We start from the raw sequence: 22810 nt of genomic DNA, 5'->3' as shown, positions 1-22810 counted from the left end.
ATAGCCCTCCATACCCTTCCGATCCATGTACCTATCCAAATTTCTCTTAAATATTAAGATCGAACCGACATCCACTACTTGTGCTGGCTGCTTGTTCCACACTCGGTCCATCATCTGAAATAAGGTCCCCCTCATGTTCTCCTTAAACATTTCAACTTTCACCCTTAACCCATGACCTCTAGTTGTTGTCTCACCCAACCTCAGTGGAAAAAGCCTCTTTGCATTCACCCTATCTATACCCCTCATAATTTTGTATACAGTGATCAAATCTCCCCTCAATCTTCCATATTCTAGTGAATAAAGTCCTAACCTAGTCAACCTTTCCCTATAACTCAGGTCCTCAAGTCCCAGCAACATCTTTGTAAATTTTCTCTGTACTCTTTCAATCCTATTTACATTTTTCCTGTAGGTAGGTGACCAAAACTGCACACAGTACTCCAAATCAGGCCTTACCACAGTCTGAAACAACTTCAATATAAAATCCCAAATCTCAACATTGAATTATGAAGGTCAATGTGACAAAAGTTTTCTTCATGACCTTATCTACCTGTGATGCCACTTACAAGGAATCATGGATCTGTATTCCCAGTTCCCTCAGTTCTGCCACACACCTACCGTTCACTGTGTAAGTCCTATCCTAGTTGATCCTCCCAAAGTACAACACCTCACACTTGTCTGCATTAAATTCCATCTGCCATTTTTCAGCCCATCTTTTCAGTTGGCCCAGACCCTGCTGCAAGCTCTGATAGTCTTCCTCACTGTCCACTACATCCCCAATGTTGGTGTCATCCACAGATCCAGTTTATCACATAATCATCCAGATCGTTGGTGTAGATGACAAACAACAACAGATCCAATACCAGTCCCTGCAGCACTCCACTAGTCACAGGCCTCCAGTCAAAGAGGCAACCATCTATTACCACTCTATGGCTTCTCGCACAAAGACAATGTCTAATCCATTTTACTCCCTCATCTTGAATGCCAAGTGTTACGTACCCTGTAACTGGGTTGCCAAACCAGCAGAAATGGATCACTCAGTTGGAGTCTGGATTACTAGAACTAAGAAAGTTTTATTAAAGAAACAAGCAACACAGTACTCTAATCAAAAGGATAATAAATGCAACAGTTCAGCAATGATAAACACACATGTACACAGAATTAAGATAACAGGATCAATCAAGCTCTATCGTTGTCTAGGGGTAAATGACCAGTTTCAAAGTGACGCAAAGTTCAGTTCAATTTAGTTCAGTTCAGTTCGCAGTAATCGCTGCCGTGGGAGATGGACAGTGGGGGGAAGGAGAGAGAGAGCAAAACGAATGAATATTCAAATGGCTTCCACACACACCTTCAATATTCTTCGCAGTCAGCTTTCGTGCGAGCCCTTTGTGATGTCATCTGAGGTCACCGACCGTGACCCCTCCGTTTCCAGATACGATCATTTCTCTGCAGTGAACCTGGCACCCAGGCAAGGGTGGACACACACCAGGTTCCTGCCGATCGTGCCTTTCCACCCTGTGCGTCTATGGCTTGATCCCGTGACCAGCCGTCCAAAACTTCCCACCGACTTGTGGGAGACGCACCGCTTCCAGGGTCTCGTTACCTCGGGGTGTCGTGTGTGTCCTGCCTTAGCGAACCTGTCCCTTTTTATTCCCCTGCTGGGGTATCGCCTGTCCATCACTTCAAACAGTTCAGGGTTCAAAGGGGGGAGCCGATCTTGACAGCTCTCCTTCCATTAAACTCTCCCGTCCCTTCAGTAACATCTCCAAATGCTGCTCCATTGTTTTCCTTATCTCTCTTTCTCCTGAAGACAGGTGGCAGACCAACTGCTGATCCCACTGGTGCCAGCACAGGACAGCTAACATCTTAATCTATGTGTATTCTCGTCACACAAGTGACTGAACCTTCTTGACCAACCTAACATGTGAGACCTTGTCAAGAGAACACCTAAGAAGGTAAATGCAGATGCAAAAATCTATTTAAGATCTCTCCCATCTCTTTCGGCTCCACACATAGGTTACCACTCTGATCTTCAAGAGGACCAATTTTGTTCCTTGCTATCATTTTGCTCTTAATATATCTGTAGATGCCCTTAGGGTTCTCCTTCACCTTGTCTGCTAGAGCAACCTCATGCCTTCTTTTAGCCCTCCTGATTTCCTTCTTAAGTGTTCTCTTGTATTTCTTATACTCCTCAAATATTTCATTTACTCCTACCTGCCTATACCTGCTATGCACCTTCTTCTATTTCTGAACCAGAGCTTCAATGTCTCTCAAAAACTAAAGTTCTCCAAACATGTTATTCTGACAGAAACAGACAAAGTCTGTACTCTCAAAATTTCACTTTTGAAGGCCTCCCACTTACCAAACAACGGAACCCTGGAACAATGAGCTGCCAGTCCTGCCCTTCTTGCAACCAAGTTTCACTCATGGCTACGATGTCATAATTCCATGTGTTGATCCATGCCCTAAGCTCATCCACCTTTTCTACAATACTCCTTGCATTGAAGTTTTCACAGCTCAGAACATGAGTCCTGTCATCCTCAACCTTTTGATTCCTGACTTTGTTTGTAGGCTTAGCAACATTCTTTTCCACAACCACTTCACTATCTGTTCTGGCAATCTGGTTCCCAGCCCCCTGCAACTCTAGTTTAAACCCTCACCTCCTCCCTCATGTAGCACTAGCATGAGTTCCCCTCCAGTTCAGGTGCTAACCATTCCTGTTGTACAGGTCCCACCTTCTCTGGAAAAGAGCCCAATGATCTAAAAATCTGAAGCCCTAGCTACCTGACCCTGGCACCCGAAAGGCAACAAACCATTCATGAATCTCATCTTCATCCACAGAAACTCCTTTCTGTTCTCCTAACCAACGAATCCCCTGTCACTACAGCTCACCTCTTCTACCCCACTTACCTTCTGAGATGCAGAGCCAGGCTCAATTCCAGACACTGAACCACTGTGACTTTCCTTTGCTAGGCCATTCCTCCCTCCACCCCACCCCCCAAACAGTATCGAAAGTATTGTTGAGGGGAATAGTCACAAGGGTTCTCTGCACTTGCTGTCTATGCCCTTTCCCCTTCCTGACGGTCACCCAGTTACCCGTGTCCTGCACCTTGGATGTACTTACCTCCCTGTATGTCCTAACTGTCAATCCCCCCAGCCTCCTGACTAACCAAATGTTCATTCGAGGTCCAACTCCAACTCTGTTAGAAGGTGCAGTTGGATGCAGTTCTTGCAGGTGTAGTCATCAGGAACACCTAAGGTCTCTCTGCCATCACACGTCCCAGAGGAGGAACATTCCACTATCCTGCCTGGCATCCCAACTGCTCTAAATGTGCAATACGAAAGAAAAAAAGAATAAATAATGAAAAAAAAGATCTACCTACAGCCTATGCCTCTCCTTGCTGAAGCCTCGATGAGCCAAAGCCTCAACTCCCCACTCTAACACTGGCCCACTCACATAATGGCCACTCTGCTTAATCTTAACTTATTTTTATTGGATCTTTCCAAGTGCCTAATTATGCGTAATCCAACTTCTCATTGGGAACTGTGGTTGCAAAATGTTCTGACTGCCCCCACTCACTTCTTTTAAATTATCTCTCCCTCTATGCAATCCAATATCTCCTCGGGAGTAGTGCCACACAAAATTTGTTGACATCCCTGCTTGCTTCTTTTAAACTCTCCCTCTATGCAATCCCAATGTACCCTTGGGAACTGTGGTGTGCCCTCTGTAAGGAGTCTGTATATCCTCCCTGTGGAATGCGTAGGTTTTCCCCTGGTGCTCAGGTTTCCTCCTACAGTCCAAAGATGTACTATATAGGTTAATTGGCAATTGTAAATTGTCCCATGATTAGGTTAGGGTTAAATCGGGGTTAATGGGGCAGCACGGCTCAAAGGGCTGGAAGAGCCTACTTTGTGCCGTATCGCTAAATAAATAATTCTACTCCTTATCTTATGGTCTTATAACTTAAACATGTACAGAATAAACATAGTAACGTAAGTGCAAGGTCGAGCAAGAGAAACAAAAATATGATCTGAGATTAGGGTTTTTCAGGTGGGTTCAGAAACCGGATGGCAGTGAGGAAGAAGCTGCTGTTGAACCTTGTTAGAGGAAAAATGGATTAGCTATGAAGAAATGGCAGAGCACACTCGATGGGCCAAATGGCCTAATTCTGCTTCTATACCTTATGGTCTTATCACACAACCTTGAGATGTGGGTCTTCAGGCTCCTGTACCTTCTATCTAATGGCAGCATTGAGAAAAGGGCATGGCTTTGATGGTGGGGGTTCCAATCTCTTATCTAATTAGAGGTAGTGGGTTCCTAATCCAATTTAATCATCTTTAAATGATTGGTATTCTCATTTGTTTCCTTTAATTTGTGCTTGTATATGTTTCATTGAACGAACATGGGATTTATCTCAATGCTATGAATGCTTCCTGAAATATGGTAGGAGTTGTTGGAAGATGGTGGAATTTTAATTGGTTGGTTATGTAAATACATTTTGCTGGCAGGATGATGGCTAATTAATATTGAATGGCTTCCTTATTTTTTCATGAATAATTGAATTATATGCTTATTCCAGGAATCAGAGTGATCTAATGATTATGCAAATTTGTTGATTTCAACCCAGCATTCTCATCAGGTAAGTACCACCACCATTTAAGGAGCAGAAATTTTGTCAGAATTTCACCTCCCTGACTGGAAGTGGCACTCACGGTTTATGGAACCATTTTCACTTTGGAATATCAGGAAATCTGGATAACAAGTGGTCGAGAATATAAAAGCGAGGATGGACCGCTGAGACTTTCTAAGACATTGAGCAGACCATATTTAGAATATTTTGAGCAATTTTGCCCCAGTATCTAAGGAAAAATGTGTTGGCCCTGGAGAGGATCCTGAGGAGGTTCACAAGAATGATCCCAGGAATGAAAGGGTTAACTCATGAGGAGAGTTCGATATCTCTGAGCCTGTACTCGATAGGGCTCAGAAGGATGAGAGGAGATTTTATTGAAACTTATTGGATGCAGAAAAGGCCTGGATAGAGTGGACTTGAAGAGACTATTTTCATCAGTAGGAGAGTCTAGGATCTGAGTGCACAGCCACAGAATAAAGGGACATCCCTTTAAAACTGAGACAGGGGACAATGAAACTGTGGAATTCATCGTTGCAGAGGGCAGTGGAGACCAAGTGTTTGGGTGAATTTAAAGCAGAGATTGATAGGTTCTTGATTCATAAGGGAGTCAAAGGTTATAGAGAAAAAGTGGGAGAATGGGGTTGAGGAAACTAATCAGCCATGTTTAAATGGCAGAGCAATCTTGATGGGCTGAATGGCCTAATTCTTCTCCTATAGCTTATGGTTGACTATCATCTTATGTGGTTCATTGTTTTCCCTGGGTTATCATTTCATGGATCAATTACAAATTATCAATAGAATATTAAATCCAAGCTCTTTTTGCAATAGCTTCTCTTAACTGCCTGTTGCGCAGTAGGAGAAAAAAAGCAGAATAGAACCTTCATTTTATTTGGTCTTTCAGACTGTTGAATGAAAATATGCCACCATTTCTGATTTCTGTGCCCTATGTAGAAGGGGCAGCAGGGTGGGAAGTGGTGTTGGGAATGATAAGATAAAAATAAGCAGGAAAAGTTTAAGAGATGGAGAAGGAAATGGATTTAGTCCAACATTTAGCCAGCCAGAACGAGAAAGGAAGCATGTACAGGGTTTTGAAAGCTAAAATCAGACTGGGTCCTTGTGGAATATAAAGACAGCAGGAAAGCGCTCGAGCAGGTGATTAGGAAGGACAAAAGCGGCCATGAAATGTCTTTGGCGAGCATGGTCAGGGAGAATACCAAAGCATTTTGTACTTATTATCACAAAAAATGGATAATAATGAGGAAGGTAGGTCCACTCAAGGATAAAGGAGGGAATTTGTGCTTCAAATGAGAGCAAGTGGCTGAGGTACTAAATGAGTACCTCGTGTTGGTATAACTGAGGAGAAGGATTTAGAGGATAATGTAGGCAGATTATACGCTGGGACATTTTGAGATCAGAGAGGAGGCAGTGCTGGGTATTCTGTAAAGCATTAAGTTGGATAAGTTCCCAAGGTCTGATGGCATATATCCTAGAATATTGAAATAAGCAAATGAGATTGCTGGGGCTTTGACAAATATCTTTGTGTTATTACTAGCAAAAGGCAATGTCCCAGAGGACTGGAGAACAGCAAATGTACTTAGTTCAAAAAGGTAAATAGGGATAATACAGGTAATTATAGGGCACTGAACCTCACATCAGTGATAGGAAGTTGTTCGAGTTTCATTCCCAGAATCATTCTCGTGAACTTCCTCTGGACCTTCTCAGCGCATTTTTTTTTAGATATGGGACCAAGAACTGCTCACAATATTCCAAGTGTGGTTTGACCAATGCCTTATAAAGCCTCAACATACATCCTTGCTTTTATATTCTAGTCCTCTCAAAATGAATGGTAACATTGCATTTGCCTTCCTTACTACTGACTCAATCTGCAAGTTAAACTTTAGGGAATCCTGCACTAGGACTCCCAAGTCCCTTTGCATCTCTGATTTTTGAAATTGCTCCCCTTTTAAAAAATAATCTACAATTATATTCCTTTTACCAAAGTATATGACCATCCAGCTCCCTGCACTATATTCCTTCTGCCACTGCCCATTCTCCCAATCTGTTTAGGTAGCCAAATGACGTACCTGTAAAGATCCCAGAAGCGCTGGTGTAGAAAGTGTTATGATTGGGACAGATTCCACAAAGCCGGAGAAATGGGAGGATGTAGTCCTTAAACAACTTATAGCAGCCAATTAGCCTCTAACACAGGGGTTCCCAGCCTTTTTTATGCCGTAGACCCCTACCATTAACCAAGGGGTCCGCGGACCCCAGGTTGGGAACCTCTGCTCTAACATGTGTTTGGAATATGGGAGCAAATCCACAGGGATGAGTCAAGACATTGAATAAGGTTATGGTGTGGTTGCACAAGAAGTTGGTGAGGCCACACTTGGAGTGCATGAGAACTCCGTGCAGTCAGCACTCAAGGTTGGGTTTGAACTCGGGATCCTAGAGCTGAGGCAGCGGTACTACCTGCTGCGCCAGTGTGCGGCCCATGCTAATTGAAGAACTGATATCCCCAATGATACCAGTTTAAATTTTGACTTACCAGCACCGAATATCGAGCAGTCTGCCAAAGTAGAGGCAGTGTAGAGTTGAGAGAAGCAGTGGAGATTTGAAGAAATAATGACTTGGCATATTTGTAAATTGCTCCACAAGATAATGGGCCTCAGACATTCAATAGTTTTCATAGGACTTAAACACACAATGATTACTATTTGCAATTATGCATGCAAACTAATAGCTAAAGGTAATAAATTGTTACTGATATACTAGGGATCACATGGTACTGTGATCTAGACAAGTTCTCATGTTACATTCCCTGAGCTTTAATGTATTGGTTGATTAGATTCTCAAATTTGAAATATAAGTATCCATTTACAACACTTTTATGAACCTTCCCTGTGGTTATATAACTAATTTCATTCCCTACAGATCCATCTCAACTTAGCACACTGAAATCAATGGTACTGAATTTTGAAAGCAGATAAAAACACAGCAATACTGGTCTATATATATTAATGATTACCAACTAGGTGTACATAGATATCCAGACAGATGGTTCTACGTTAAATTATCCACTTAGTTACCATTAACTTCAATTTTAAAAGAAATCATTGCCCATTCTCTCATAGTGCTCCAGGAGGAGTTAATATGCAGGAGAAAAACTGAAATATCTGGAAGCCAGAACAAAGGCAACACAGCTGAATGCTTTCATGATAATCAAAGCTCCCTTTAAAGCTAAAGAAGGTGGTTTGAATTTTCCTGCATAGAGCCTGCTTCTCTTGCAATCACTAGTCAGCCTTCCCTATTTCCTTACTACCCATGGACCCAGAAGGGTGTTCTTGCTCATCCACATGGGTCCAGGCTTGAGCAATGTCAGGGACTTGTTGAAATTGGTAGACATAAGTAGACCTGACTAAGGCCTGCCAATGAAGCTCTTCTGAAAGTCTGACAACCTGATGAACAGTCTCGACCCGTAACGTCGACTGTCCATTTCCCTCTGTAGATGCTACCTGACCTGCTGGGTTCCTCCACCATTTTGTGTGAGTTGCTCAAGATTTCCAGCATCAATCTCGTGTCCCGTATGGTGAATTCCCAACTCAGCTTTGTTTTCTGTTAAGAGTTGTTTAAGTATTTAATTAATTCTGAATATTCCTGAAACTCAAAAACTAATAATCAATGAAATGCAATAAAAGATTTATAAAATATTAAAATAATTTTTTAAAATTATTCAGAGTTTGGAGTTAATCAGGTAAGTGTGAGGCGTTGCATTTTGGAAAGTCAAATCCAGGTAGAGCTTTCACAATGAAAGATCAGGCCCTGGTAGTGTTTTCAAACAGAGGCACCTTGGCATTCAAATATATAGTTCTGTGAAAGCAAAGTCACAGTTAATCCGGGAGGTGAAGCAAGTTTATGGCACGCTAGCCTCCATCAGTCAAGACATCGAATAATAGTTGGGATGCTATGGTGTGGTTGTACAAGAAGTTGGTGAGGCCACACTTGGAGTATTTTGTTCAGTTTTGGTCACCCAGCTATAGGAAATACGTTACTAAATTGGAAATAGTGCAGAAAAAAATTACAAGGATATTACCAGGACTTGAGGGACTGAGTTACAAGAAGAGGTTGGACAGGCTAGGATATTGTTCCTTGCAACATAGGAGACTGAGAAGTGATCTTGTAGAGGTTTATAAAATCATGAGGGACATGGATAGAATGAATGCACTCTGTCTTATTCCCCCAGAGTTGGTGAAACAAGAACGAGAGGTCATAGGTTTAAGGTGAGAAGGAACTTAAGAGACAACTTTTATACACAAAGTGACGTGTATATGGAATGAACTGCCAGAGGGAAGTGGTTGAATCAGGTACATTAAACATATTTAAAAGACACTTGGACAGGTACACAAATAGAGGTTTAGATTTGGGTCAAATGTGCATGAATGGGACTCAGATGAGCATCTTGATCAGCAATGACGAGGGGTCTTTCCATGCTGTATGACTCTAAGACTCTAAATTAAGATTAAATAAAAATAATTTTTATTAAGTAATTTACTGGAGTCCAGGAGGAATATGCATCCAGAACAAAGCCAACGGAGATCAATGATCAACTTCAGCAGCTTGCCAACACTTGATGCTGAGAATTGCTAACAGTTCCCAAACCCAGCAGAGCGCCTGTCAATGTAATTTAACCACTTTCTTACAGACAGGTTCAGCTGGGTGACCTTAGTCCACAGGTGGAATCTGACATCACACCTGTTAAGTTTTGCAACTCAAAAACATAAAAGTAATTGAAAGAGAAATCACAGGGTTGGGAATAAAATGTCCTTAGTTTGTTTTACTTTTAGCAAGGTGCGCATCTATGATGTGGCGGCATGATGACGTATACCATTCATGTACTTTTACAGGTAACCCATAATGGATTTTGTAAACAGCAAAGAATGCTTAATCAAACAATATATTTACAATATGACTTAAATATTACTTAAATAGTAAACACACATTATTTCTAAGGGGCAAGCTAAAAGTGAGTGCCTGGTGTGTGTGTGGGGGGGAAGGCAGAAGAACAAAAGTCCAGAGGAAATGGTGTGGGGAAAGGAAAAGATAAATTATTGTGCTGGAAAAAGGGGGAGAAGTTTTGGAGATGTGTAATTTGCAAACTGGTCAAGGAGGGTGAGGAGGAAATGCACCACAGTCACGGGCATTGCAATTTGTAAACATTGATAGGAGCTAAGCAGACACATTCATGACTAAGCTACACAATGCCCAAATGAAATCTTGTTCATTCTATGAAGGTCGTAGAAATTGCTCAGATATTAAAATTATCAGATTAAGTGTTTTTATTGTGAATTATATATATTGGGGGGGGGGGGCAATGGACTCCACTGGCTAAGCCAGCTCATACTGTCCTATTCCCCCAGATGCACTTGAGAAGGTAAGTTGAGTCAACTTTTTGAACCATTGCAGTCTTCTGGTGAAAGTGGCCCCATGATGCTACTTGGCAGGCAGCTGAGACCTAGACCCGATGACAGTAGAAGAACTGTGATAAATTTCCAAGTCAGGACTGTACACAACTTAGAAGGGAACCTGCAGGCATCTACAAGCAACAAGAAGTGCAGTAAAAGGAGCTCAGGTGAGTAGATGGTGTAGATTGAGTTACAGTGTAGCAGCGATATAGGTCACGAATGTTTAGGGTGGGATAGGGTGCTAATCAAGCAGGCTGCTTTGACCTTGGTGTTAAGCTTCTCGAGTGCTCTCCAAGGTGGACTGATCCAGTAGAGCATCATGCTCTTGACTTGTGCCTCATAGATAATGAGAAGGCTGAGTGGTGCCAGGAGACGAGTCATTGATACCCAGCCTCTGATCTCTTGAATCCATTGTTCATGAGGCTAGACAATGATGATCAGAACTGATAGATCATCCACTTGGCACTTCAACACTGTAGTAAGTACTTCAGCCTTGTCTTCAGTGCTCACAATCTGGGCCTTGTCATTACTGAGGATGGGGATACTGAAGCCTTCTGTTAGCTGTTTAGAATTGCCCACTGCCATTCATGAGATGTAGTAGGGCCTGGGGGCACTTTTGATCTGATCTGATGCTCTATTAAGTGCTATTTTTGCACATGTAATCCAGTGTTTCAAATGTAAGTAGTAATTCAAGTTGGAAGTAGCAAGAAGAAAGAGGTAGTGTTTGGTGAATATGCCCACAATACAAGTTCAAATCAAGGAGTAATATTGTGTAAATAAGCTTAATAATCTGGACCAGGAAGGTTTGGAGGATATAAAGGTAAGTATTTATTAATGTAATTAAATATCAAAACAAACAAGGCTCTTATGCGATACCGATGGATATGTACCTCACTTGATTACATTTGAGAAAACACTGATACAGAAATTTCTCTCTACATGATACAATTTAAAAGGATTCACTTAAAACTAATCTAAACCACAATTACAGGTCGTCCTCAAGAATTGCCTGCCGTAAGTACAGTCTGTACATATGATCGAGTGTTTGGCAGACCAGTGGGATGGGTTTGCCGGCCACTCATGGGACTGGCTGGAATTTTGTCACATCAAACCCGAGAAGAATATTAGCCCAAGATAATAATGACGCTCTACAGGCACCTTTTACCAGGTGGGAACTCAGTTTGTGGCTGCTTTCCCCGCTCACAAACTTTTTGGATTTTGGATGGTTCTCAAGAACGGAACCCTGCTGTAACTTGGAGAGGACCTGTAACTTCTAAGATATTCATAAACCTAAGAAATTCTGCAGATGCTGAAACTCCATCTCCAAAATACTGGAGAAACTCAGCTGGTCAGGCAGTATCTATGGAAATGGATAAACAGCCGATGGTTTGTCCTGGCCCGAAACGTCCACTGTTCATTCATTTTCAAATATGCTGCCTGACCTGCTGAGTTTCTGTAGCATTTTGTGTGTGTTAATTATATTATTGCAATGACAGCTATAGAAGAAAATTGCAATGTATAATCAAAAGACAATCCAGCTTGGGTATGGATCTCCCAGTAACTAGCTTCTCATTTAACTCCATATCCAACAACATGATTATAAATCAAATTGAATGCCAAGGGCTCAGTGATATGCTTTATATTCAACTTCGAGAATTTGGCTTTTTCAAGGTTTATCCAAGTTTCCCTGGTCAGAAAGCACCCGTCCCCAAAATAACGCCACGCTGGCTGGATTACATGTTGAAAGAAGTACCGCCACTTTGTTTTCTCAGCAGCCACGTGCTCAATAAAGAAAAATGCACCGCCCTGCAGGAATAAAATAAAAACTTGTGAGCAATCCAAAGAAACCAAAGTGAACAGGTAGTTAAGTAATTTGCAGATTATAATCAATCACTTTTAGACTGCAATTAGCATAATACTTGCTTTTGTGACTGTACATAGATTTTGGTACTTTGCTTGAGAATATTCATTGATATTCAGACCAAACAAAGTGAAATCATACCACATAACACACAACACATTATTCCTGCTGAGAAAGAGAAGGTTCCTGTCTTTAAAGCTGCAAGCCGTAGATGGTTTCTGTTTTTGAAATCAATATGCTCATCAGTTTAAGGTAGATTGATTTTAGGCGTTGGCAAGGAGTAGCTGGAAAATTTCAATGTCCAACTCCATGCATGCTTGCTGAGAAAAAGCTGGTGTATACGAGGGGTGATTGATAAGTTTGTGGCCTAAGGTAGGAGTTAATTTTAGAAAACCTAGCACATTTATTTTTTAACATTGTCCCCTCCTACGTTTACACACTTAGTCCAGCAGTCGTGGAATCTGGGGCCTCAAGGAAGTGTCCACAGCAGGGGTGATTGATAAGTTCGTGGCCTAAGGTAGTTTGAGATTATGCAGAAAGTTTGAGGTTAATAACTCATCAGGGGTGATTGATAAGTTTGTGGCCTAACCGTTCTGCATAATCAAAGAGTTGACCTGCACGTGCATGTAACAAGAGCTGTATAACTCATCTCCTTCTACCTTCAGTCACGAACTTATCAATCACCCCTGCTGTGGACAATTCCTGGAGGTCCAAGATCCATATGCTCCACGACTGCTGGACTAAGTGTGTGAATGAAGGAGGGGACTATGTTGAAAAATAAATGTGCTAGGTTTTCTAGAAGTGACTACTACTTTAGGCCACGAACTTATCAATCGCCCTGGGCATAACTGTACTGCAATCGATCCCTTTCCAGATCGACACTTGCAGATCACAATTGCTGCCATTTTGTTAGGTACACCTGCTTGTTAATCAGCCAATCATGTGGCTGCAATTCAATGCATAAAAGCAGGTAGAAACGGTAAAGAGGCTCAGTTGTTATTCAGACCAAATATTAGACTTGGAAAAAAAAGCTTGTGTTTCCCCCCAGACATTGCGGCTACAACACCCAGACATGATCCTGTGGTCCACAACAGCCAAGCTGGCATATGTTGTGAAATTGACAGTCCCACGGGAAGATGGTGTCGAAGAAGCTTATGAGAGGAAAAAGACCAAGCACTCTGAACTGGCAACTGAAGCTGCCCAGAATGGCTGGAAGACCAAGATTTTCCCTGTAGAAGTGGGATGCAAGGGATTCGTTGCTACATCTACAACCAATCTATTGAAGAAGATGGGGGTGAGGGGTCACTCCCTCCAACAAGCAATCAAGTCCTTGTCAAACGCAGCAGAAGAAAGCAGCAATTGAATTTGGATTAAAAGGAAAGACAACAACGGGGCTGCAAGATGAAGACAGGAGGGTATGGAACTGAGTGGGGTGTATCTGGGACACCAGGTAGCACCGTTAAGCCCTCTGCAGATGTCGTGGGCTTATCAACGAAACGTCAAAGAAGGAGGGTGCCCACCTGATGACCCCAATGATGTATCTACCCTCCCTCCTTGTCACCACTCCAAGCCCACTGCCAACATCGAGAGTGCCAACTTACCATAGGGATTGAAACATCAAGTCCTAGAAGCTCTACTAATCTACTAGAATGGGGAAGAAATGTGATCTAAATGACTTTGACCGTGGACTGATTGTTGGTGCCAGGCGGGGTGATTTGAGTCTCAGAAACTGCTGATCTCCTGGGATTTTTACGTACAACAATATCCTCCAGTTTACAGGGAATGGAGCAAGAAACAAAAAATACCCAGTGTTCGGCAGATCCATGCCTCATAAATGAGTGAGCGAGGTCAGAGGAGAATAGCCAGACTGGCTCAATCTGACAGGAAGGTGACAGTAACTCAAATAACTATGCATTACAACAGTAGTAAGAAGAACATCCCTAAATGCAAAACATGTTGAACCTGGAAGTCAATGGACTCTGGTAGCAGGCGACCATACTGGGCTCCACTCCTGTACCTAATAAAGTGGCCACTGAGTGTACATTGGATCTCCATCCTTCTGAAATGTCTATTTCATTTACACCTGTCTTGATAGGCACATTTTATGATGCTTTACTGAAGTGGTGATTATGAAAGTTGGCTTCCAAAGTTAATTGTATGTAATTTTTAAAAAAGCTGTTTCACATTACATTATTAACAATAGCTTTAATACACCACCTTCCTAAATAATTAAGCATACATTAGGGCTGACTAAAATCAGTTCCAAATGCATAGAAAGGCCTGAAAAACTGTGCATCTTTGAAGGAAGAAGGAGGAAGTAAGAGGAAAAAATTCCAGTCTGAGAAGTTCTTTTGTCAATTTCATTCAAGCTGAAATTATCAAAACATTTTTGGAAGCTTCAGTAAAAATAACATGGTCATTAGCGACCAACGGAGGCTACTTTTACCTCTAACCTGTGTCATTCATTCTCTTTTGGTCTTCACCCTCTCAGACATTCCCTGTTCTTTCCATTCCTCCCCCTTTCTGTGCAACATAAAACATTGCTGCATTTCCAGTTTCTAATCCTCTGAAAGGCCATCAACCTGAAACCTAAACCCCATTTCTCCTCCATAGCCACTTACTTACTTACTGCCCGTTGCTCTGCTGGAGTTTAGAGCAGCAATGAAGGTCCTCCATTTCTAGCAGTGTTCAAAGCTTCCCTCATTGTGTTAGTACCTTGCTCTGCTTTCATTACTGTCAGTCATGCACATCCCAGGTAGAGACTCAGGAATACCGTTGCACCCAGATTGCTGTTTCCGGACCAGTTTTGTTTTACCAGTCAGCATCATTAGCCCTGAGCTAAACCCCCGAACCTGGAGGACCATTGGACCACTCTTAGTCCGGTCTCTACCCTTTGACCTGGTTGGCATGGGTGACCCTACCAAGAACCAAAGTCAACATAGTTCTCTGTGTCATGGCCTCAAAGGTTAGGAGGAGAAGGCTGGGAACTGAGCTTGAGGAGGAAATAGAAAAAATGATCAACCATGATTGAATGGTGGAACAGAGTCGATGGGCCAGATGGCCTAAATCTGCTCCTATGTCTTAGGACCTTATGGGTCATTGAGGCACACAAGCCTCCAAACCCAATGACAGGGTGGTCCTCTTGAAGGCCATAGCTATTGCCTGGCCTAAACAATTGCAGTATTTTCTGTTTTTAACTTAACAAATGATATGTGTACACAGCATAATCAGTTCATTTTAGAAAGGACCTGAGCATGATTAAGAAAAAGTGATGGGAGAAAGTTAACTGCTATAATGAGGAAAATCTTCTGGCCATTATGAATAAACCTAGAATGGGCTATAAATAATAATGAAGATTCATACAGATAATCTTTATCTGTATGCTACTTATGACTTTCCTTGTTAGGAGCAGATAAGTCACCTTCTTAGGCATGTTTCAGAATAGTTTTAAGTACTTGTTCACACCCTGTCCACTGGTAGCTTGAGGTTCTGCTCAAATTAGTAACACTTTAACAGGATTCAGGAAACTGGGGTTCAAATTTATACCTGCTTAATCCTGCAAAGAGTAATATTGGTACTGGAGATACTTGAGTAATTATGTAGGTGCTTTAAAAATAGCTGCAAATCACTGCTCTGTGCAATCAAAAATACCTTCTGTTCCACAATTAAAATGCGCCAGTAACACTGGAAACAGTTTCATGCTTGTGATGTCATCTGAACTATTGATCTGTTCTCACTATGGAAATTTGTTTTAAGACAGATTTAATTTCAAAACAACCTACCGCTCTGAGCCATAGTTTGACAACATCTATTTTAAACGTCATATCAAGTTCATTATTTTTAGTCTTGAGTAATTTGTTTAATCCCTCTTTCAACCATTGATTATATATCTTTTAGTTTTTAATTTACTATCAGCTTGTATCTCAATTCGTGTGTGACCTGATGCATGGAACACAAAGTCAAAATCCATTGTGAAAGTAGAAATGTACAAGTGTTCTCCTCCTGGTGTCCAAGATCCAATACTAAGCACACTGTCCATTCTGTTCCCAAGGATTTTGAGGTGATCTGATAGAGGGGTACAAGAGGCATTGATAGAGTGGACAGCCAAAGACTAGGGCAGAAATGGTTAATATGAGGGTTAGAATTTTTAAGGTGATTGGAAGAAAATATAGGAAGATGTCAGTAGCATTTTTTTTTAACAGTGGTGGGTGCATGGACATGCTGGCAGGATGGTAGGAGAGGCAGAGACATTAGGGACATTTAAGAAATGCTAAATAGGTACACAGATGGTTGTGCAAGGGGAGGGTGCTTGGGGTTTGATGTTCTATTAGTTTTTGTGCAGGACAGGGGTTGTTTGTTTTAGGGGGGGTCAACGTTGCTGTTCCATTTTGTATGTGGGGGGGTTAATGATCGGGATGCCACTCTTTTCTGTATGGGGGTTGATGTTTCTTTCTGAATGACTTTCATGTTCTTTCTTTGTTTTGTGGCTACCTGGAGAAATTCAAATTTCAGAGGCATGCTTTGATAATAAATGAACCTTTGAACCTTTTGACTATTCTGAAACGCAGAGTTGTAGAACATGTTTGTTGGGTTGCATTGCTAATAGCTCTGATTGGTCTCTGGTTCTGCTAATACAGTGGAGACTACATTGTGAACAATGCTAGATTAGAAAATATGCAAGTGAATTAATTGCTGCTTCACCTGGAAGGACTGGGACCCTGGATAATAGTAAGTGAAGGCATAAAAGAATACGCATTACATCTGGTGAAATTGAATGAAGTCCTTGCAAGTCTAGTCAAGTCAGCTGCAGGAGTCTATAGGTTTGCAATGAATGTGTTGCTAGTCTATTCCCTGAGAGAAGCAGATCTGGGAAGAGCCACACAAAAAAAAACAGGATAAAATTAGTAGTAAAAGCAATTATTCAGAAAACAGAGCCAGAATGGCATTGTACTGGAAAAGAGCTGAGGAAGAGTCCACATGTCTCACGTGACAAGACAAAACTTGCAAATTCCTTCCTACATATACAATGGATCAATGGGAACACTTTCCACCTGTAAAGAGGGTGGTAATAGAGAACGGTTTTTGTTAAAAAAAAATTTCCAGCTCCTGCAACTTTGTTTTGTGTTTCAAAGTATTTAATTTCCCAAGCCATTTGTTTCCCTGCGCATTTTCATTCTCTTTCCCCTCCCCCACATTTCTCAACAGCCTTCCATATACCTACTAAATCTGCCCCCATCCTGATGTAGGCAAGAGCAGAGTAACCATTTAACTCAGGACCCACAAGTTGTTGGAAAGTGGAAAGAAACCAAAGAAACACAAGATCGCCACAGAAACAAAAGAGATGCTGGAAATCTGTTACGATTGCGCGCGTGTGTGTAGGTTCTGCAGTTGTACAATGTTTGCAACTGAGCACTTCTAAATCTGTGCATCTCCTTAGCAACAAGTCTCTGGAAATAAAGCTAGAACACTGCCACTAATTTAAAGCAACCATTCACCACTACTGAATCTAAGACCTCCAGACACTTTCAAGGACTCTACACTCGTACTCTCGGTATTTCTGATCTGCAGTTTGCCTTTTGCAATGGGTTATTTCTATTGCAGGCTGAAACTTTGCAGCAGGACTGAAAGGAGATAGCCAGTGAGCTGAAAACAAGCTGAGAAAAGCAAGCTGAGAACAAAGAGCCCACGACCCGTATGGAATTTAACTGACCCTTTGCTCGCATTAACTACCTCTGAATGCCCCCAGACCGACTTCTCAAACACTAGCTGATCCAGGACTTAAACTTTAGAAATAACAGTTTACAAACTGAACATTGTGCATTTCTTACCGGTTTCAGCACGCGCATAACCTCTTTCAACACCAAGTCAATGTCTTGAACGCTGCATAAGACCAATGTGCACACCACGGCATCGATCGACCCACTTGCCACTAGGCCCATATCCTCGCCGCTTGCCTGAATAAACTTTTCTATCTTAACGTGCTTGTTCTCGGCGTCGCTTTCTTGCAAGAAGCGCTTGAAGTTGGGGTTCACATCGACGCATATGACTTTGCAGCCCCAGGGAAAAAACTTGAAGTTAGCACCAGAGCCGCAACCTACTTCCAAGACAGTGAGTCCCGAAGAACTAGCGAAATCTGGCAGCTTGTCGAAGAGTTCCTTCTTAACTTTGGCCATCTTCTTGTTTATGTCAATCGTGAATCTGGACATGAGAATCGGGAAAAACCTTTTGTATAGCGGGTCCCATATTCCAATGTACTGCAGAACGGTCACCGGGAATACGAGAATCTCAACGACAGACTGCAGCACAAACCTCACCCACGCCATCTTCCAGAATGAAGCGTTCCCGATCTCTCCGCTAGATGGAAAGCAAGTTCACTCAGCTGAAATTCCAAACCGCTGTTATAAGCAAGAAACGTTACAATAAAATCGGATTGCAAAATCAGTTTCCGGAGAATTGTTTAATGTTTCAAAAGGCGTCAAGCTGGAATTATACACCTGTTGCAAAACAACACACACAAAAAGTTAGAGGAACTCAGCAGGTCAGACAGCATCTATGGAACGTTTGCGACCGAGACCCTTCATCAGGACGACTGTATTCATTTCCATAGGTACTGCCTGGATGAGTTCCACCAGCATTTTGTGTGTGTTGCTGTGGATTTCCAGTATCTGCAGGTTTTATCGTGTTTGTACAACTTCTTGCAAATGTTTGTTTTAGAGCCATAGAGAGTCACAGCACAGAAAAAGGCACTTCACCCCATTCAGTCCATGCTGACCTGATCTTAGAACCATAGAACATTACAGCACAGAAACAGGCCTTTTGGCCCTTCTTGGCTGTGCTGAACCATTTTTTGCCTAGTCCCACTGACCTGCACACGGACCATATCCCTCCATACACCTCCCATCCATGTATCTGTCCAATTTATTCTTAAATGTTATAAAAGAACCCGCATTTACCACCTCATCTGGCAGCTCATTCCATACTCCCACCACTCTCTGTGTGAAGAAGCCCCCCCTAATGTTCCCTTTAAACTTTTCCCCCCTCACCCTTAACCCATGTCCTCTGGTTTTTTTCTCCCCTTGCCTCAGTGGAAAAAGCCTGCTTGCATTCACTCTATCTATACCCATCATAATTTTATATACCTCTATCAAATCTCCCCTCATTCTTCTATGCTCCAGGGAATAAAGTCCTAACCTATTCAACCTTTCTCTGTAACTGAGTTTCTCAAGTCCCGGCAACATCCTTGCAAACCTTCTCTGCACTCTTTCAACCTTATTAATACCCTTCCTGTAATTTGGTGACCAAAACTGAACACAATACTCCAGATTCGGCCTCACCAATGCCTTATCATAACATTCCAGCTCTTATACTCAATACTTTGATTAATAAAGGCCAATGTACCAAAAGCTATCTTTACAACCCTATCTACCTGTGACGCCACTTTCAGGGAATTTTGTATCTGCATTCCCAGATCCCTCTGTTCTACTGCACTCCTCAGTGCCTTACCATTAACCCTGTCTGTTCTACCTTGGTTTGTCCTTCCGACGTGCAATACCTCACACTTGTCTGTATTAAACTCCATCTGCCATTTTTCCAGCTGGTCCAAGTCCCTCTGCAGGCTCTGAAAACCTTCATCACTGTCTACTACATCTCCAATCTTTGTATCATCAGCAAATTTGCTGATCCAATTTACCACATTATCATCCAGATCATTGATATAGATGACAAATAACAATAGACCCAGCACTGATCCCTGTGGCACACCACTAGTCACAGGCCTCCACTCAGAGAAGCAATTCTCTACTACCACTCTTTGGCTTCTTCCATTGAGCCAATGTCTAATCCAATTTACCACCTCTCCATGTATACCTAGCGACTGAATTTTCCTAACTAACCTCCCATGCGGGACCTTGTCAAAGGCCTTACTGAAATCCATGTAGACAATATCCACTGCCTTCCCTTCATCCACTTTCCTGGTAACCTCCTTGAAAAACTCCAATAGATTGGTCAAACATGCCCTACCACGCACAAAGCCATGTTGACTCTCCCTAATAAGTCCCTGTCTATCCAAATGCTTGTAGATTCTGTCTCTTAGTACTCCCTCCAATAACTTACCTACTACCGACGTTAAACTTACCGGCCTATAATTTCCCGGATTACTTTTCGATCCTTTTTTAAACAACGGAACAATATGAGCCACTCTCCAATCCTCCGGCACCTCACCCGTAGACAGCAACGTTTTAAATATTTCTGCCAGGGCCCCTGCAATTTCAACACTAGTCTCCTTCAAGGTCCGAGGGAACACCCTGTCAGGTCCCAGGGATTTATCCACTTTAATTTTCCTCAAGACAGCAAGCACCTCCTCCTTTTCAATCTGTACAGTTTCCATGATCTCACTACTTGATTCCCTTAATTCCATATTTATGCCAGTTTCCTTAGTAAATACAGACACAAAAAACCTATTTAAGATCTCCCCCATTTCCTTTGGTTCCGCACATAGCTGACCACTCTGATCTTCAAGAGGACCAATTTTATCCCTTACAATCCTTTTGCTCTTAATATACTTGTAAAAGCTCTTTGGATTATCCTTCACTTTGACTATCAAGGCAACCTCATGTCTTCTTTTAGCCCTCCTGATTTCTTTCTTAAGTATTTTCTTGCACTTCTTATACTCCTCAAGCACCTGATTTACTCCCTGTTTCCTATACATTTCATACAACTCCCTCTTCTTCTTTATCAGAGTTGCAATATCCCTTGAGAACCAAGGTTCCTTATTCCTATTCATTTTGCCTTTAATCCTGACAGGAACATACAAACTCTGCACTCTCAAAATTTCTCCTTTGAAGGCTTCCCACCTACCAATCACATCTTTGCCAGAGAACAACCTGTCCCAATCCACGCTTTTTAGATCCTTTCTCATTTCTTCAAATTTGGCCTTCTTCCAGTTCAGAACCTCAACCCTAGGACCAAATCTACCCTTGTCCTATTCTTCTGCCTAGCGAGTCCCATCTACCTGTAGATCTCCATACCGCTCTCATCCATGTACCTGTCCAAACTTCTCTTAAATATTGAAATTGAACCCACATCCACCACTTCTGCTGGCAGCTCTTGCACTGCCTAATTGAAGAAGCTTGGATTCCCCTTGAATATTTCACCTTTCACCCTATACCTATGACCTCTAGGTCTAGTCTCAATTAACTTGAGAAGGGAAAAGCCTGTATGCATTTACCCTATTTATCACTTCATAATATTGTATTCCTCTATAAGATCTCCCCTCATTCTCCTGCCCTCCAGAGAATTAACTCCAAAACTTTTCAACCTTCCCAGATAAATCTGGTCCTTCGGTCCTTGTTTTCTGCATTTTTCTTTTCTGTATGTGTGTGACTAGAATTGCACATGTTGTGGAAAAAGGATGGAAACATTTGAAGAATGATTATTTAACAGATAAATACAAATGGAGAGCTAGCATTGAGTGACCTGGACTTGGCCTGCCATCTAAAAGACCAGAAGATATTGGAGCCGAATGAAGCCATTTGGCACATTTAGGCTGCTCAACCATTCGATCATGGCTGATTGATTCTCCCCTTGATCCCATTTTCGGAGGGAGGAGAGAGCAGCGCGCTGCGTGTGCGCAGCCCTCCGGTGAAAAATGATATTTTATCCGTTAAATAGAGGCTGTGGATAATTCTGATTTAATGGAGATAGACGTGAAAGCACAGAGGAACATCTGGAGAAATTTCTGAAACGCCAGTTTGCTGCCGTTGTTACTGCGCGATCGGGAATCTTCCGGAGGGGTGGTCTCAAAATCCCCGGCTTTGCCTGCTGTTGGCGACCAAGATTGAGGTCGAATCATTCGGACAGAGATGGCACTCAGTACTCGGTGTCGGAGAGCTGATCAGAGCTCCAAGTTTTCGGATGACTCAGAGTCGGACTGTGGTCGGGCATGGCAGGGAGAGTTTTTCTTCCTTCTCCCGTCTGCGTCAGATGTGGGACAATTGAGAGACTTTGAACTTTTTACTGTGCTCATGGACTTCTTCATCAAGTTATGGTATTGTTGCACTGTTGTAACTATATGATATAATTATGTGGTTTTGTTAGTTTTTTCAGTCTTGGTCTGTCCTGTGTTTTGTGATATCACACTGGAGGAAATAATGTATCATTTCTTAATGCATGCATTACTAAAAGACAATAAAAGAGGACTGCATGTCTTCATAATCTAATTTTCCTGCCTTTTCAACCTCCACTTTAGATGTATCAATGACTTGGTCTCCACCTGTGGCAATGAATTCCAGAGATTCACCACCCTCTGGCTAAATCAATTCTTCGTCATCTCTGTTATAAAGGGATGCCATGTTCGAGGCTGTGCCTTCTGGTCCTAGACTCTGCCACTATTGGAAATATCCTCTCTATATCCATTTCATCTAGATAGGTTTCAATGAGATTCTTTCCCCACTACCCACCCCGACCATTCTTCTAAACTTTTGTGAGTACATTTTCTGAATTCACTACTCACTTAGAGAATCGTCTGCACCTTTATTCCTTCTACCAAAATGCCTGGCTTTCCGACACTGCATTCCATTTGCCACTTCTTTGCCCATTCTCTTAATCTGTCCAGGTCCTTCTGCAGACTCCCTGCTTCCTCAACTCTACCTGCCCCTCCGCCTACATTTGTATCATCCACAAAACCATCAATTCGCAAACCAGAGGATCAACATATAACATGAAAGGTAGCAACGCCAACCCCCATGGAACGCCACTGGCAACCAATCAGAAAAGGCCCCATTTATTGCCACTCTTTGCCTTCTGCCAGTCATCCAATCCTCCAACCATGCTAATAACTTTCCCATAACATCATTGGTTATTAT

General features: G+C 42.1%; 1 protein-coding gene across 1 annotated transcript; it reads right to left on the bottom strand.

Annotated features, from left to right (window-relative positions):
• Positions 1-10873: 10873 nt before the first annotated feature.
• Positions 10874-18305, bottom strand: LOC134340625 (thiol S-methyltransferase TMT1A-like). The gene is made up of 2 exons (XM_063038072.1): positions 17777-18305; positions 10874-11893 (listed from the first exon to the last, which is right to left on the bottom strand). Exons 1-2 carry the CDS (start codon positions 18269-18271, stop codon positions 11657-11659), a joined length of 732 nt encoding a protein of 243 aa, XP_062894142.1. The 5' UTR covers positions 18272-18305; the 3' UTR covers positions 10874-11656.
• Between the last annotated feature and the right edge of the window lie 4505 nt (positions 18306-22810).

Source organism: Mobula hypostoma, chromosome X1 (assembly GCF_963921235.1).
Source record: "Mobula hypostoma chromosome X1, sMobHyp1.1, whole genome shotgun sequence".
NCBI classification, from domain to species: domain Eukaryota; kingdom Metazoa; phylum Chordata; class Chondrichthyes; order Myliobatiformes; family Myliobatidae; genus Mobula; species Mobula hypostoma.
The sequence above is the reverse complement of the archived record's forward strand: the minus strand, read 5'-3'. Positions and strand labels throughout refer to the sequence as shown.